This window comes from Panthera onca, chromosome E1 (genome assembly GCF_046562875.1).
Source record: "Panthera onca isolate mPanOnc1 chromosome E1, mPanOnc1 haplotype 2, whole genome shotgun sequence".
Lineage (NCBI taxonomy): Eukaryota > Metazoa > Chordata > Mammalia > Carnivora > Felidae > Panthera > Panthera onca.
Window position 1 is genome coordinate 26,244,436 of NC_138352.1, and position 14,519 is coordinate 26,258,954.

Genomic DNA, 14,519 nt, shown 5'->3' on the forward strand with positions numbered 1-14,519 from the left:
CTCACAAACGCGTGGCTCCATCGTGACCAACCTGCCGTGGCCCTGCATGTCCCCCAGCTCCTTCTGCAGCCTCGCGTTCTTCTCCTCCTCCTCCAGCAACCTCCGCTTCACGGCGCGTAGCTCCTGCTGCGTCTCACACTTGATGTCGTTGGCCACCACCACCGCGGTCTGCAGGTCCGCCTGGAACCGCCTCCACTCCTCGGTCTCCTCCTGAAAACGCCAGGACCCACGCCCGCGTCACCGGCCGGCCAGGCCCGGCACGTGGGCAGGGGCGCCAGGGTCCCCCCCGTGTCAGCCACCGAGGAAGACTGGCCAGGCGGCACCAAGCACCGCTCTCATGCTGCCTCACTACCGGGGAAGAGGCCCAGCACGGGTGGGAACTTACACCTTCGTGTGATCAGAGTGCTCCAGCCTGCAAATGAAAGCCTGCTTTAATTTTGTTCCCTGCCAACGCTAATCGGTGGTACCAGGGCCCGTGCCACGGGAAGGGACTCCGGGAACGCAGGCTAGGAGAGTCATCGGGATGCTTTTCAAAGGTTTCCAAACCTAAGGCGGGGACGCTCTCGGTAAAATGATGGAGAAGGCCCCTCCCCCGTCCCCGGCTGTAGCCCCACCTCACCTTTATCTGCTTAGTGAGTGTCTTCAGCTGCCTTTCCAGGTCTGACTTCTGTTCCTCCAGCTTCATCACATTGCCTGGAAAAGAACAAGTCAGAGAGTTGGAAAAGGTGCAAGGCTCTTGGGGGAAAATAAGCTAGGTGGCAAGGGAGCAGCTCCAGATTTAAAATCCATCCATTCTGCTATAAATTGCATCCTTAGCACCCCGATAACCGGCAGCCAGACACAGGAGGATCTTCCGACATAGAAAACGGGATGGTTTGGGAAATAAGCGGTGTTTCGTTAGGTTATACCATCGGACGACAGGTGGTAAACCCATGCAGCGCTCTGGGAAGACGTAAACTGCCACTCACATTTACTACACTCCCTCTCGGCCTCCCTGACAGTCGCACACTATCGTCTTGAATGTCCTCTAAAGCTGTGAGACCGATGGCTTTTGTGTAACAGAGGATGTGACTGGTTATTACTCCAGTGACTTTTAGGTCAGCTGCCAGGGTCGTGGTTCTTAATCGTAGTTAAGCCTCCGAATCGCCTGGGAAGCCTCTCCAGAGCACACAGGTTCAAAGCCCCAGGCTCTGACCCATAGAAAGGGAACGCCCGGGGGGAGACAGGATCTGGGGTGGGTGTATTTTAACAGCTCAAAAGTGACCTGATCGCTCTCCCTAATTAAGAACATCCTCAGTCCTTTCCTCTCTCTGTTTCTGATTCTTCCACATGGCTACTGGACTCATTTCAATTTAAGTCTGATTGTGTCCAATTAAAATTCTTCAACGGTTCTTCGTGATTCATTCCAGGGCAGTAGATGTCTATTAAGGATATGAGTCAGAATTACCAGAGAGGCTTCAAAAAGAATAAACACATGGTCAGGGCCCACATGGGACAATCTAATGCAGCACTGGGGGCCTCAGAATCTGTGGTTGGGGGTCAATTCTACAGAATAAGAAAACGCTCCTTAACTTTGTTTCTATTTTTTGTCCATTTCTCTCAAGGAACTTATAGAGGGGAGTGACTGGTCTTGGGCTGGATTTGTGTGTCCCTGGGTCTCCCAGTGAAGAGACATCTTAGTAATACCTTAATATGCTGGAAGGAGGTTAAAAAGCTTCTCAAGGCGAGCCTGGGTGGCTCAATCAGTTAAGCGTCCAACTTCAGCTCAGGTCATGATCTCACAGTTCGTGAGTTTGAGCCCTGCATCAGGCTCTGTTGACAGCTCAGAGCCTGGAGCCTGCTTCGGATTCTGTGTCTCCCTCTTTCTCTGCCCTTCCTCCACTCATGTGCCTGCTCTCTCTCTCTCTCTCTCTCTCTCTCTCTCTCAAAAATAGGTAAACATTAAAAAAAAATTTTTTTTAAAAGCTTCTCAAAAGACACACAGTCTGTGTTATTTTCAATCTTGGATATGTTGTGATCCAACCCCAGGGAGTGGCCTGACATCTGCTCAGAACATTAATTATATGCTGGCTTTCTTGGTGGGTCTGTGCTGACTTTTAAGGATTTGGGGACCACACAACCAAACTCTCAAGGGCAATGTAACACAAAAACAAAACAAAACCAAACTTCTCTTCTTTGACTTTATGCTTGTCAAGCATGGTGCTGTGTTTGGAAATATACACGGACAGGGGTAGAAGGGTTTGGTCATATTCTCAAGCATGACTACTGAGAATGGTCTGAATGCTGTGGACACTGAATGCTAACATTCTGTAGCTGTCCTGCATGGCACATCCAATGAAGGATGGAACTCGGGTGCTAACCAATCAATCACAGTGTAGACTATACAGTCAATCCTCATTTGTGGCAGTTATATAAAATTGTCATGCATGCAGAATTAGTGAATACTAAACTATTGGTCCTATGGGGAATACGGAGTTAGGTTCTTGCGAGCCTCTGGTCACGACATTGTTAGCAAAGGAGACATTACTTGTGTTACACAGGTTTGTTTGCCAATGTCCCTAAAAAAAAAAAAAAAAAAGCCCATCCCAACAATGCTGGAAACCTGCTTATCCACAGAATCCTTTTCCTGTATAACACTCAGCAGGCATTTTAAAAATTCTTCTGGGGCGCCTGGGTGATTCAGGCGGTTCAGCGTCTGACTCTTGATTTCAGCTCAGGTCATGATCTCACGGTTTGTGGGTTCAAACCCCACATCGGGCTCTGTGCCGACAGTGTAGAACCTGCTGGGGATTCTCCCTCTCTCTTTGCCCCTCCTCCTCTCATGCTCCCCAGTCCTCAAAATAAATAAACTTAAAAAAAGATTCTTCTGGGGGCGCCTGGGTGGCGCAGTCGGTTAAGCGTCCGACTTCAGCCAGGTCACGATCTCGCGGTCCGTGAGTTCGAGCCCCGCGTCAGGCTCTGGGCTGATGGCTCGGAGCCTGGAGCCTGTTTCCGATTCTGTGTCTCCCTCTCTCTCTGCCCCTCCCCCGTTCATGCTCTGTGTCTCTCTGTCCCAAAAATAAATAAAAAACGTTGAAAAAAATTTAAAAAAAAAAAAAAAAAAAAAGATTCTTCTGCGCCTCCTAAACCTGCCTCACCTGCAAAGTTTTTACCTTTCTCATGGTGTGTGGCCTTTTGAGCCTCGAGAGCCAACCAGCACCAGCTGAGAAGGGTTTAACACTTTCCTGGCCCTGAGAAACATGACTGTAAATTTATTTGGTTTGTGGTTTCATAACAATGCAGCCCACTACATTTTCTTTCAACCAGACATTCATCTCACAAATCTGCAAATCTAGCCGCTTTTCCATCTTTTCTACGGCTTCATCGTGGACCCCAGATTTTTCTTCAGCATCTTTACTATATGAGACAACCAGTCTCATATACGGGTTGGTGACTTTCTCGTGTTCCAAAAGCAAAACACACTAGGGGGCGCCTGGGTGGCTCAGTGGGTTCAGCATCCAACTTCAGCTCAGGTCATGATCTTGCGGTCTGTGGGTTTGAGCCCCGCGTCGGGCTCTGGGCTGACAGCTCAGAGCCTGGAGCTTCCTTCAGATTCTGTATCTCCCTCTCTCCCTGTCCCTCTCCCACTCACACTCTGTCTTTCTCTCTCTCTCAAAAATAAACAAACATAAAAAAATTTAAAAAAAACAAACCACTAGATGGGATCATTTTGATAAAGCTCATTTGGACAAGGCAGGCAATGTTTAACTAACCCCTTTTAAAGTCTTTCCCTAGTCAAAGCAAACAATGAGTCCAAAAAGAAGCCATATATTGGAGCCTCTTCAGTAACAAAGTGACCAACATCTGTAAGTTACTTGATATCCTACCTTCAATGGGACACACGCTAGAATTGTTTTCTCCCCGAGCCCAAGAGCACACACTGCTCAAACCCATCTGACCATCTGTCACCCATCTTCCTATCCATCAGGCCCAAAAGACAAAGCTCTGTCAAGGCCGGACGAGTGCGGTCAGTGGTGTGGCTCACGCACAGCACACCTGACACTCCAAAATGCATTTGCTCCTTTTCACCGTCACCTCACGCTGCTGGCTCGATGTTCAATGATTGTTTCTTTGATGCCACCCGTTTTCCAGTTAAAGGCATTAAGTATCCTGCCTTTCTCCTCCTAGGAGACCGTAGACTATGCGCAAGGAAGACTTCTTTTTTCTTTTTAATGTTAATTTTTATTTTTGAGACAGAGAGAGACAGAGCGTGAACGGGGGAGGGTCAGAGAGAGTGGGAGACACGGAATCTGAAGCAGGCTCCAGGCTCTGAGCGGTCAGCACAGAGCCCGACGTGGGGCTCGAACCCATGGACCGTGAGATCGTGACCTGAGCCGAAGTCGGACGCTTAACTGACTGAGCCACCCAGGCACCCCTAGGAAGACTTTTCAAAAAATAATTCTTGCAGGCCCTCCCCAGCACCCTGCTGGCTCCTGGCCTACCTGTGACCAGGGCATGATTTCACTCACTTTCTAGCTCACTGATGAGCTGGTTGTTATGTAACTTGACAGCCCGATGCTGTTCCACCTGATCTTCCAGTTCAAATATGGTTTCCTTCATGTCTTTAATCTCCGCATCGCTCTCTGACGCTTTCTCCTGCAGCTTGAGGCTGGTTCTGCTCAGCTGTTCTGCCTGACGATCACATATCTCCTTCAAGTAAGAATAATCCTTTTCCACCTAGAACGAAAGGAAGGCTTCCCGGTCAGCGTAACAGGAAAATGTTCCTCGCACATCAGTCCCAGGCTCATCCACGCACAGCAAGGGAAGCTCTGTGCACGCGGGGTACCTGACACCTGTATTCTTAGCCTCAGAAACAGCCAAGGCTATAAATATAGAGAAACGTGACGTGTGCAAAAGGCCAAATGGTGGATGCTGTGTCCCTTCCTACAGGCATAAGGAAAGCTGCAGGTACCCAAGGGCCCTTCTGTCCTGCAGCTGGGTGCAACAGCGCTCCCCCGGGAGGCCCTGGTATTGCACCGCAAGAGCTGGCCTCCTCACATCTGCTGTGGCACAGCGCCCTCTGCTGGTGATCCGGGAACAATGCCCCCAGGACCTGACTGATTCCGCCCCCCACCCCTGATCCCCGCCACCCTCCCACCCCCCGCAAACTCCAAATCCCTTCAGCCGTAAAGTACTTGCGGTCATGGTGTTTCTTTAGAGAAATACGACATTAATGTGATGGAGAACACCAGCGGAAGGCACAGAACACAAACACGTACGTGCACCAGACACAGAAAAGAGGCACGGGACAGGCATTCATCTCACCTTTTCAGTTCTTAATCATTAAACATTTCGAATGCGCAGAAAAGCCCCCAACGTGACGAGATAGCCATGCGCCCAAATGGACTTAACGATGGTTAAGTTTTGCCATGTCTGCTAAATATTTTGACTTTAGCAAGATTTAGTGAAGCCCCAACCTTCTCTCCCACCCCAGAGAGTAATTTGCATTAACCTAAAATTGGCGTGCACTTGTTCCGAAATGGTTTTCACTTTTACTATATATGAATGTGCCCATAATACATACATAGTACTACGTACATAGTTCTGCTTTAGAATTTGTATACAAGTCATAGACTTGTTACGCTTTCGTAAAACTTGTTTTTAATCATGCTTTTGACATGTATCCACACTGATATCTACAATGCTGTCATTACTTTAAATGTTTCACAGTATTTGGTCTATAGTCTATCTATAGTCTGTCTATAGTCCTTTAAATAATGTTGCAAAATAGCTATTCACTTACCAATTAATATAAGCTTGGTACCTAATGGATTTCTTCCTAGATTTGGAGGCATCTCCATTTACGGTAACATTTTTTTTTTTTACCATTGCATTTAATGGGTAAAACCTTCTGGCTGTAGGGGTGCCTGGGTGGCTCAGCCGGTTAAGTGTCCGACTCTTGATTTTGGCTCAGGTCATGATCTCACAGTTTGTGAGTTCGAGCCCCACGCTGGGCTCTGTGCTGACAGCGCTGAGCCTGTTGGGATTCTCTCCCTCCCTCTCTCTCTCTCTCTCTCTCTCTCTCTCTCTCTCTCTCTGCCCCTCCCCAGCTCATGCTCTCTCTCTCTCAAAATAAATCAATAAGCATAAAAAAAAAAAAAAAAAAACCCTTCTGGGTGTAAGTTCTAGGCAGGCAGAGACCCTGTCTGCCTTCTTCACCATCATATCCCTGGCACCTGCACAGCATCAAACACACAGGAGGCACCTAGTGAAAACCTGATGAATGAATACACAGACACTGGACAGCAATATCGCACCTGTTTTTCAATTGGGACGTTGCGATAAGGAATAAAGAAAGAAAGGAGGGAGGGAGGGAGGGAGAGAGGGAATACAGAGGGAACCAGTACACTGCCTACCTCAAAGGTGAGCTCTGTTCTGTGAAACCTGTGTTTCAATTATAAAGGCGTGTGGCTGGATACTGCAATAGAAAATACATCATTGTAGCTGCTGTGGTACATCAAGATTGCTGGCCTGGAGCCAGACTACCGGAGCTGAAATCCCTATTCTGCCCAAGTCAGTCCAGGGTTCTTCTTCTTCTTTTTTTTTTTAAATATATATATATTGTTTAATGTTTATTTTTGAGAGAGACAGAGCGTGAGCAGGGAATGCACAGGGAGGGAGGGAGACAGAATCCGAAACAGGCTCCAGGGTCTGTGCTGAAAAGAGCCTGACACGGGGCTCGAACTTACAAACCTCGAGATCACGACCCGAGCTGAAGTCGGACGCTTAAACGACTGAGCCACCCAGGTGCCCCCAGCCCTGGGTTCTGTAATCTCCCTGCCTCCGTTTCCTCATCTGAACAATTAAATGAAATACTGCACTTAAAGAGTTTATCGCCCTGCCTGACACATGGGAAGCACTCAGTAAAAGTTACTGTATCTCTCATAACTGCCTCATGCCTCCGTGTGTGCGACGTTAGATGATAATATGACACAGGTCCAGGAAGCCCACAACACACAAAACAGACCGAGTCTTATATCCGCCGATAGCTCCAGAATAAACACAAGACTTTAGGTAGAAGAGGGGCACGGCGTTTTAGATACGAGAAGGTTGAGCTTCGACAGCATTGGAAAAGCAGCAGAGGAAGGAAGCTCACACTATGAGCCCTGCATCCTAAGACCGTGGCTTTCCGCACAGCGGGCTGGGCTCCGTGTCCAGGAACTCTCAGGCTGAGGGCCGCTCACCTGGTGTCTAGAAACGTGCCTGTTACTTGCGTGGGACCTACTGTGCGTCAGGAGTGAAACTGAAGGATGCACCCTGAGGAGGGTCTCCACACGTGGCCAAGGCTGCTGGCCTCCCACAGGCCCCGACCCGCCTTTACTTCCTACACGTTGGCCCCTCGTGATCACAAGCACCGGATGGCAGGCGAGGCGGTGGGGAGGGGGCCGCTGGGGCCAGTAAACCTGCAAGCCAGGATGCCGTTTCAGATCACACACCTCATTCCTCCTTCTTGACCGGGGAGTCGTTCTCTCAAGTTTAGCAATGTATTCCGGAAAGCTCTTTCATTAAGACAAGCAACAACGACAAAGCCCTTAAGTCGCTTCGCAACGGCTTCCTGCAGGGGCTTGCTAAGTAGTAACAGGCAGGTGTTATTATGTTCATTTTACAGATTCACAGATGGAGAGAGGGCGAAGCCAAGCTAATTAAAAAGAACAACACAATTTATCAGGTATCTAGGGCCAACACCTGGTACTTCCATGACCCTTAGAGTTCTAGGCTGCCCTCCTGCCGGCCGGTCCTTTAGAGTACAGCTTCTCCAGTTCAATAACTGCTCTATCCGACAACCAGCAACGTGATTTTTACTGTCTCCCCTTCTTTTTTTTTTTTTTTTAATGTTTACTCATTTGAGAGAGAGACAGAGAGCATGGCAAGAGGAAGGGAGGGAGAGAATCCCAAGCAGGCTCCCCACTGTCAGCACAGAGCCCGATGTGGGGCCTGAACTCACGAACTGTGAGATCATGACCTGAGCCGAAGTCAAGAGGTGGATGCTGAACCGACTGAGCCACCCAGGCGCCCCTCCAAGGTCTCGAGAAATCACCTCATGCATTCCACAGATGACCTCTCATCTTCAAAAATCAGCTTTCTCCAGAAATGGGCGTGAAGAATTGGATTACAAACAGATTCAAATGAGTTTCCCATGGGAGGGAGTGGGAGCCACAGTCCTTCCTGGAGAGGGCTGTTGAGAGCCAGTGCTTCAAGCTCTGACAACCGCCAGAGGGCAGATGGCAGCAAGGACCTCTTGGGATTCACAACCAAGGTGCAGCTTCCCACCCTTCCGGGACCCAGGATGCAGGGTCGGGCAGGGCGGCTCTGAGACAGACGGGCGAGAACCTGCTGTCCCCACCCCACCACCTCCCCGGGTTACCTCCTACTCCCCTCAAGATCCAAGTTCTAAATCAAACAAAAGGATGTGTTCTGGTGACTCAGGTTTTCATTGTGAACTTTTCTATTGTGTTCTAATCAAATAAAAATTCTCCTAATTCATTGAGACTTGAAAGCTTGTTCTTTTCAAACCAAGAAAGCTCTGGCCTTAAGACTACAGTGTGTTTGAGTCCTCTGGTCTGCCTCAAATGTTTTTCTAACGCTTCTTTATGGTCACGGAACCAGAAAGCAGTACAAATCAGTGATGAGGAGTAAAGACCCAATATTGAATCCTGGCCTTCGTCAATTCATCAGTAAGCTAGTAACATTAGCCATTCTCTGTCTTGGTTTTTTCAAGTGCAAAACATTAGATAATGACAGTATTTCTAGCATAAAAACATGATTAAATGAGATGAAATGATCTAAAGCCTCCAGGAGCACCTAGCACATATAGAGCACTAAACTATTAACTGTTATTTTTAAAATACGATAATAAATTTTGTTTTTTTAACATTTACATTTTAAAATTTTTTTAATGTCTATTTATTTTTGACAGGGCGCATGCGCGCGCACACTTGCAAGCAGGGGAGGGGCAGAGTGAGAGGGGGACAGAGGATCTCAAGTGGGCTCCAGGCCTGATGTGGGGCTTGAACTCAGGAATCGCAAGATAATGACCTGAGCCGAAACTGGACACTTAGCCAATTGACTGAGCCACCCAGGTGCCCCTAAATTTTGCTTTTATGTGTTTAAAAAATTTTTTTTTAACATTTATCTTTGAGAGAGAGCCAGAGTGCGAGCAGGGGAGGGGCAGAAAGAGAGGGAGACACAGACTCGGAAGCAGGCTCCAGGCTCTGAGCTGTCAGCACAGAGCCCAACGTGGGGCTTGAACTCAAGGACTATGAGATCACGACCTGAGCCAAAGTCGGACGTTTAACCGAATGAGCCACCCAGGCACCCCCCTCCCTCTAAATTTTGTTTTTTAGCATATTGATACGATTATCACAGCCTCTCTCCTATATTCCGTTACAAGTTTCTCTAACATTCATTCATTTATTCAGGAAGACTATAACTGGATACCTAATATATGGAACAAGTCACAATGTTAAAACTACACAGCTGATCCCCAAAAAACACGGGGGTTAGTGGGCACCGACCTCCCCTACAGGGTTGAAAACTTTATTGCTTTACTAAACTATAACTTTTGACTCCACCAAAACTTAACTCCTAATAGCCTACTATGAAGCCTTGCTGATCACATAAATGTCGACGAACACGTATTTTGCATGTTATACGTATTACAGGCCGTATTCTTGCGGTAAAGGAAGTTAGAGACAATGTTATTTAGAAAATCATCAGGAAGAGAAAATACATTTACAGTACTGCACTTGCTGAAAAAAACCTCCACATGTAAAGTGGACCCGCGCTGTTCAAGGGTCAGCTGTGTGTGGTATGAAAGTAAATAAACTTGGGAGTGACTGCTTGAGTAACTTCACCATGAGTAAGAGTGTGTTATTTTTGTTGTGTTTGTTTTTACATCTAACTTTGTTCCTCCAAAACTCCGTTCGCTTACTTCTTGGCCCTGTTTCAAATATATACTGCTGATGGAGAGCCATGTTTCATTCACGCTGGCCAAAACTTGAACTTTTCTTCTCTTTATTTTTTTGCAATGCTATTCTGCCAAGGGAGAGCAGAGCATGGTCATTTAGTTTAAGCTTTTGTTATGGAAAAAGGAAAATGGCTAGGAAACGCTCAAAGAAATGGGTAAGCATCTGTATTTCACTCTGGGAACTTTCTGGATTTTCAGATGAGCGCTCAGGGAGGTGCTCCCTGAGTGTTCAAAATGCCGGGTCTTCGCAGACAAGCCCTAAGGTCAAGTTGAGGGAAAAAAAGTGCTCAGGCCTAATCTCAGGAAAGGTGTTAACACGTCTACAGAGAAAAATGGGCCCCTCGGAAGGGAAGTGGGGGGGCAGGGGGTGGTCAGCCCAGGAAATCCAGAAAGGGAGAGACCACACTGGGTCCAGGGGAGTGCCCCCTCCACCTTTACTCAAACATCACGTGTCTCTTTGCCAAACCCTCAGGTTCAGCCCCCAAACTCCTTCACAAGGTTTTGAGAACGGAGCCCTACAGGGGTGGGGGTGGGGGTGGGGCTGGGGAGTGGAGGGAGCCAGCAGTCACATGGCAACGCGGGACTGCCATCATGTCCTGGGCCACCTGACTGTCAGGTCTGACCTAATAAAGGCCGCAAGGGCGTTCTGCTTTACAGGGGGCCCTTCCTAAGCTTCATCTCCCAGTGCACAGCAGGCTTCAAGCTCTGGGCCACAAGGCTGGGGCCCGAGGCGCGGTCCCTGAGCAATGGCCCCCCTCGAAGGCTTCCCGGTGCAGAGCCTACAGGCCTTCCCCAAGCTGCCTGGACAAGTGTCTCCTCTCGACTTGAACACAGGCTCTGTTACACAGGTTTCTCACTGCTTTCTTCCCAGCACGAAGTCACACGACTGCTTTACCCAGAGAACTGATACACTGGCATTCACCAAAGGCACCGGAGAGCACGAGGCCACTGAAACGTCCACGTTTTCAGCCTCAACAACTCAACCTTAACCGACTCTCCCACAAGTACCCAGTTCACGATGCACGCAGGAGACGTGATCCCTAAGCTCCCCCTTGGACTCTACCAAACAGATTCGCCAACACTTCTGACCTCCTCCGAGATGCCAGGGAAGGGCAAGGGGCTTTCACACAGGTGATCCTAGCTGATCTACCATGGGGACAGTGACCCCACAGAGCTGAGGGCCCCTCTGAAAAAGCGACACCACCGATGAGACCTAACGCTTAAGGCAGGGTGAGGCGAGTCAAGGATGGGGAATGGGGAGGGGGGCAGAGACAGGGGCCAGAGCACCTTCGGTGGAGAGAGCCTCCCAAACAACAAAACTCCTGATGCAGACAAAGGCTGGGCCAGGCAGGGCCCGTACAGGGGAGCTGGGGGTGCAAAAGAAGGTGGCTGCTGGGTGTCCATCAGGGGCCGCATTGGGTGCAAATGGCCGAAGGCTTTACCCTGAATTGGGGAGATCACTGCGAGCACTTCACGGAGAACGGACGGGAATGGGGGAAAGCGAACCCCCTGTCTGGGGGCTGCGGCAAACAGTGCTCTCTCCCTTACCCAAAAGTCATTCTCCGTTTCTTTCTAAGAATCCCAATTTGGTTTAAGAATCGTGCTGTGATCTTGTGATATCAAGGGAAGTGGGCTGGGGGAGGGTGCGTGTGGCCCAGTTGTGACCAGACACAAAGGTGAAAGTTGCTGAGGGCCCCCCGGCCGCCCCCCGCCAAGCCGGGGAAAACTGTCCTCCCGACAGGACTGAGGTATCGGGGAGCTGCCGAGGCTCCTGCCTGTCAGGACTGTGGGGATCACATGCTGAGGATCCTGTGCCCTCTTGGCAGGAAGGCCGTGGAATCACAGAGCCCTGACGTCACACAGCCCCTGGACCGCAGCGACCAACTTCCTGCCTCCTGACTTCTGAGTACAGGAGGAAAGTGAGCCGCTGGCTTCAGCCGCTGGCACTAAGGGTTTCTGATTCTTAGGATCCAAAGCATGGCCTGGGCATCCTCACGGACCACCCGCTATTTAAGCAGGCTCCAAGGTCACCTCAGTCCTTCAAAGAGTCCTATTCTGTCATGGCTACAGAATCATCTACTTGGTGCATCTTTCTCGCAAATTCTGGTTTTGCCATTTGCGGCCAGTGGCTCCCCTAATCAGCTTGGCCTGGTGACCAACACCGGTCACACAATGATTACTGCACCTCTGAGTTTTCTCCGACCACTCACAGCAAGTGTTTCTTTTCTTTTTTTTTTAATTTTTTTAATGTCAATTTACTTTTGGGAGAGACAGACAGAGTGTGAGTGGGGGAGGGGCTGAGAGAGAGAGAGAGGGAGACACAAAATCTGAAGCAGGCTCCAGGCTCTGAGCTGTCACCACAGAGCCCTATGCAGGGCTCGAACTCGAGCCGTGAGATCATGACCTGAGCCAAAGTCGGATGCTCAACTGACTGAGCCACTCAGGCGCCCCAGCATGTATTTCTTTATAATCTCCTTTCTCCTCTGGAAGAGACACCCGAGTTTCTGCTTTAGAAAGAACTAAATTTCTAAGGATACCACCTATAAGCTTTCAACCTCAGGGGTGGGGCGGGGGGGAGGGGAGGGAACAACAAAAATACTTTGTTTTAAAACTTCTAGGTTTCAAGGCTTATAGACACTGTAATTTGAAATCAAGATCTCAACCAACTGCAAATGTGATCGTTAGAAAACCATAAACCTGGATTGCAGTATAGTCTGAAAAACCAATAATCCCATTTAATGACATGCTGCTTGCTGGCTGGGGCAGGCATTCCTCTATCTCTCTCTTCCTCTCTCCCGAAATCAAGAGAGAGAGAGAGAGGGGGGGAGAGCGAATGAGTGTGGCTTATAGGAGGCTGAGGCATCTGTGGAAATGACAGCCATCCTCAAAGTCGTACGAAGGCATGTTTTATAACCATACGGTAATCTGCCAGCAAAATGTATATATAGGATATCAGAGAAGCTGACAAGAATGGAGATACTAGCAAACAGCTGAAGACAAAGAAATGAGAGGAACAGAGAGCCTCTGAAATAATCCCAATGATTGTAAATGTCCTACCAATTTTCCATTTACTGTAGGAAGAACAGATCCACCTTGCACCAAAAAAAAAAAAAAAAAAAGTACATTTGAAGGCTTTTCAGAGGCTCTTCTAATAGTATCTGAGTCATTTATGTAACTTACGGAAACTGGAAATTTATACAGATTTACTCAATCAGATCATAGGGTGGTTTGGTATTGCTTTTCCTCTTTAGTAAACAGGCAATTTTGTTCTTTTCTCCTAACAGTCGCCTTCTGCCATGAATTTGAATGGATGAATGCAGAGCTCAAGCGCAGAAGTTGTTCATCACCAAGAAAACTGCTTGGTGGTTAACAGGACACTCACTCAGACATCGGCTCAAGGTGGTGAAATGTGAAAGGTCTAGCAAATGTCCTGCAAAGTGACTGAGAACTAAAGAATTAGAATTTGTGCCGGGAATGCAAAGATGACTTAACACTGGACTGCCTTAGAAAATCTGTTATTCTAATTCACCTTGTTAACAAGTTAAAAGAGAAAAACCACCATGATTATATAAAAACTACTCTAAGATCAGATCTGAGAGATGTTTAAGACCCATAACAGATGTAGCAAAATTCAATCCCTATCCTTTTAAAAAAAACAAACAAATCAGTTCCTAGCAAAATACTCGTCTAACTCAATAAAAGGTACACAGCACGTGCCTACGACAGACATCCTTGATAACAAAATGTTGAAGACACTCCCTTTAAATCAGGAACGAGGCCAAGATCCCCCCCCCGCACCCCGCCTCCACACCAACCACACTTCTGTTCTACACCGTACGATGAAGAGGGGCTGCCCAAGGTCACAGAATTAATCGCAATTAACCAAGTCAGGAGGACCCACGTTTTCCACTTACCAATCCATCGCTTCACATCATTCTATGTTTGTACTAAAAGTGCTCCTGTGTCCTTCGGTCAGCCTAGAAAGTCCGGGTTTTACACCTTTTCGAAGGTAACAGAAAAGCACAGGTAACGAGCCCACTGTGATTATAGGTCAATGCCCTTGTGCACTAAGACAGCACGAAATCACAGACCTGGGATCTCAAGTATAAAAGCAACTCCAGGTGACCTGGTGCTTCACACAGTCTTACCTCGAAATACCAGCTACAGTCTCTTCCATTCTACCGACGAATTTTTGATGATTCGAATCAGCGTGTAATACAAAGGGAATACAGGAATAATATAATTAACAGCTGACTTAAAATGTATATGCTGTACCTTGCACTCCACAGAAAATGCAAACCTTTTTTCTTTTTCTCCAAATTAGACTTGGTTTGTCCCAGAAAAATTCTGAATTTTACTGCCCTCGTGTAGATAAAGCTGTAAGGAAGGGCAAACTCATACCTTTAAATGCTGTCATTATCAACCAAGAAATGACCGACCTCACCGAACACAGAACTGTACTCAAAAAACTAAGAAGAAACCAAGGAAATACAGACAAGCAGGATAAAAGGAT

The 14,519-nt window shown here is 48.0% G+C and overlaps 1 protein-coding gene across 14 annotated transcripts in view; it reads right to left on the minus strand.

The window, feature by feature from the left end:
* SPECC1 (sperm antigen with calponin homology and coiled-coil domains 1) overlaps positions 1-14,519 on the minus strand; it is a 283,584-nt gene that overhangs the window by 86,247 nt on the left and 182,818 nt on the right. For 13 of the 14 annotated variants that reach the window (XM_078437671.2, XM_078437667.2, XM_078437673.2 and 10 more), the window contains 3 exons: positions 4,509-4,716; positions 620-693; positions 32-210 (listed from right to left, as the gene is read on the minus strand). In XM_078437671.2, the coding sequence (XP_078293797.2) occupies positions 32-210; positions 620-693; positions 4,509-4,716 (461 nt within the window). Of the gene's footprint in view, positions 1-31; positions 211-619; positions 694-4,508; positions 4,717-6,395; positions 6,543-14,519 lie in introns of those variants that run through there. The other variant, XM_078437680.2, reaches the window with a different exon arrangement.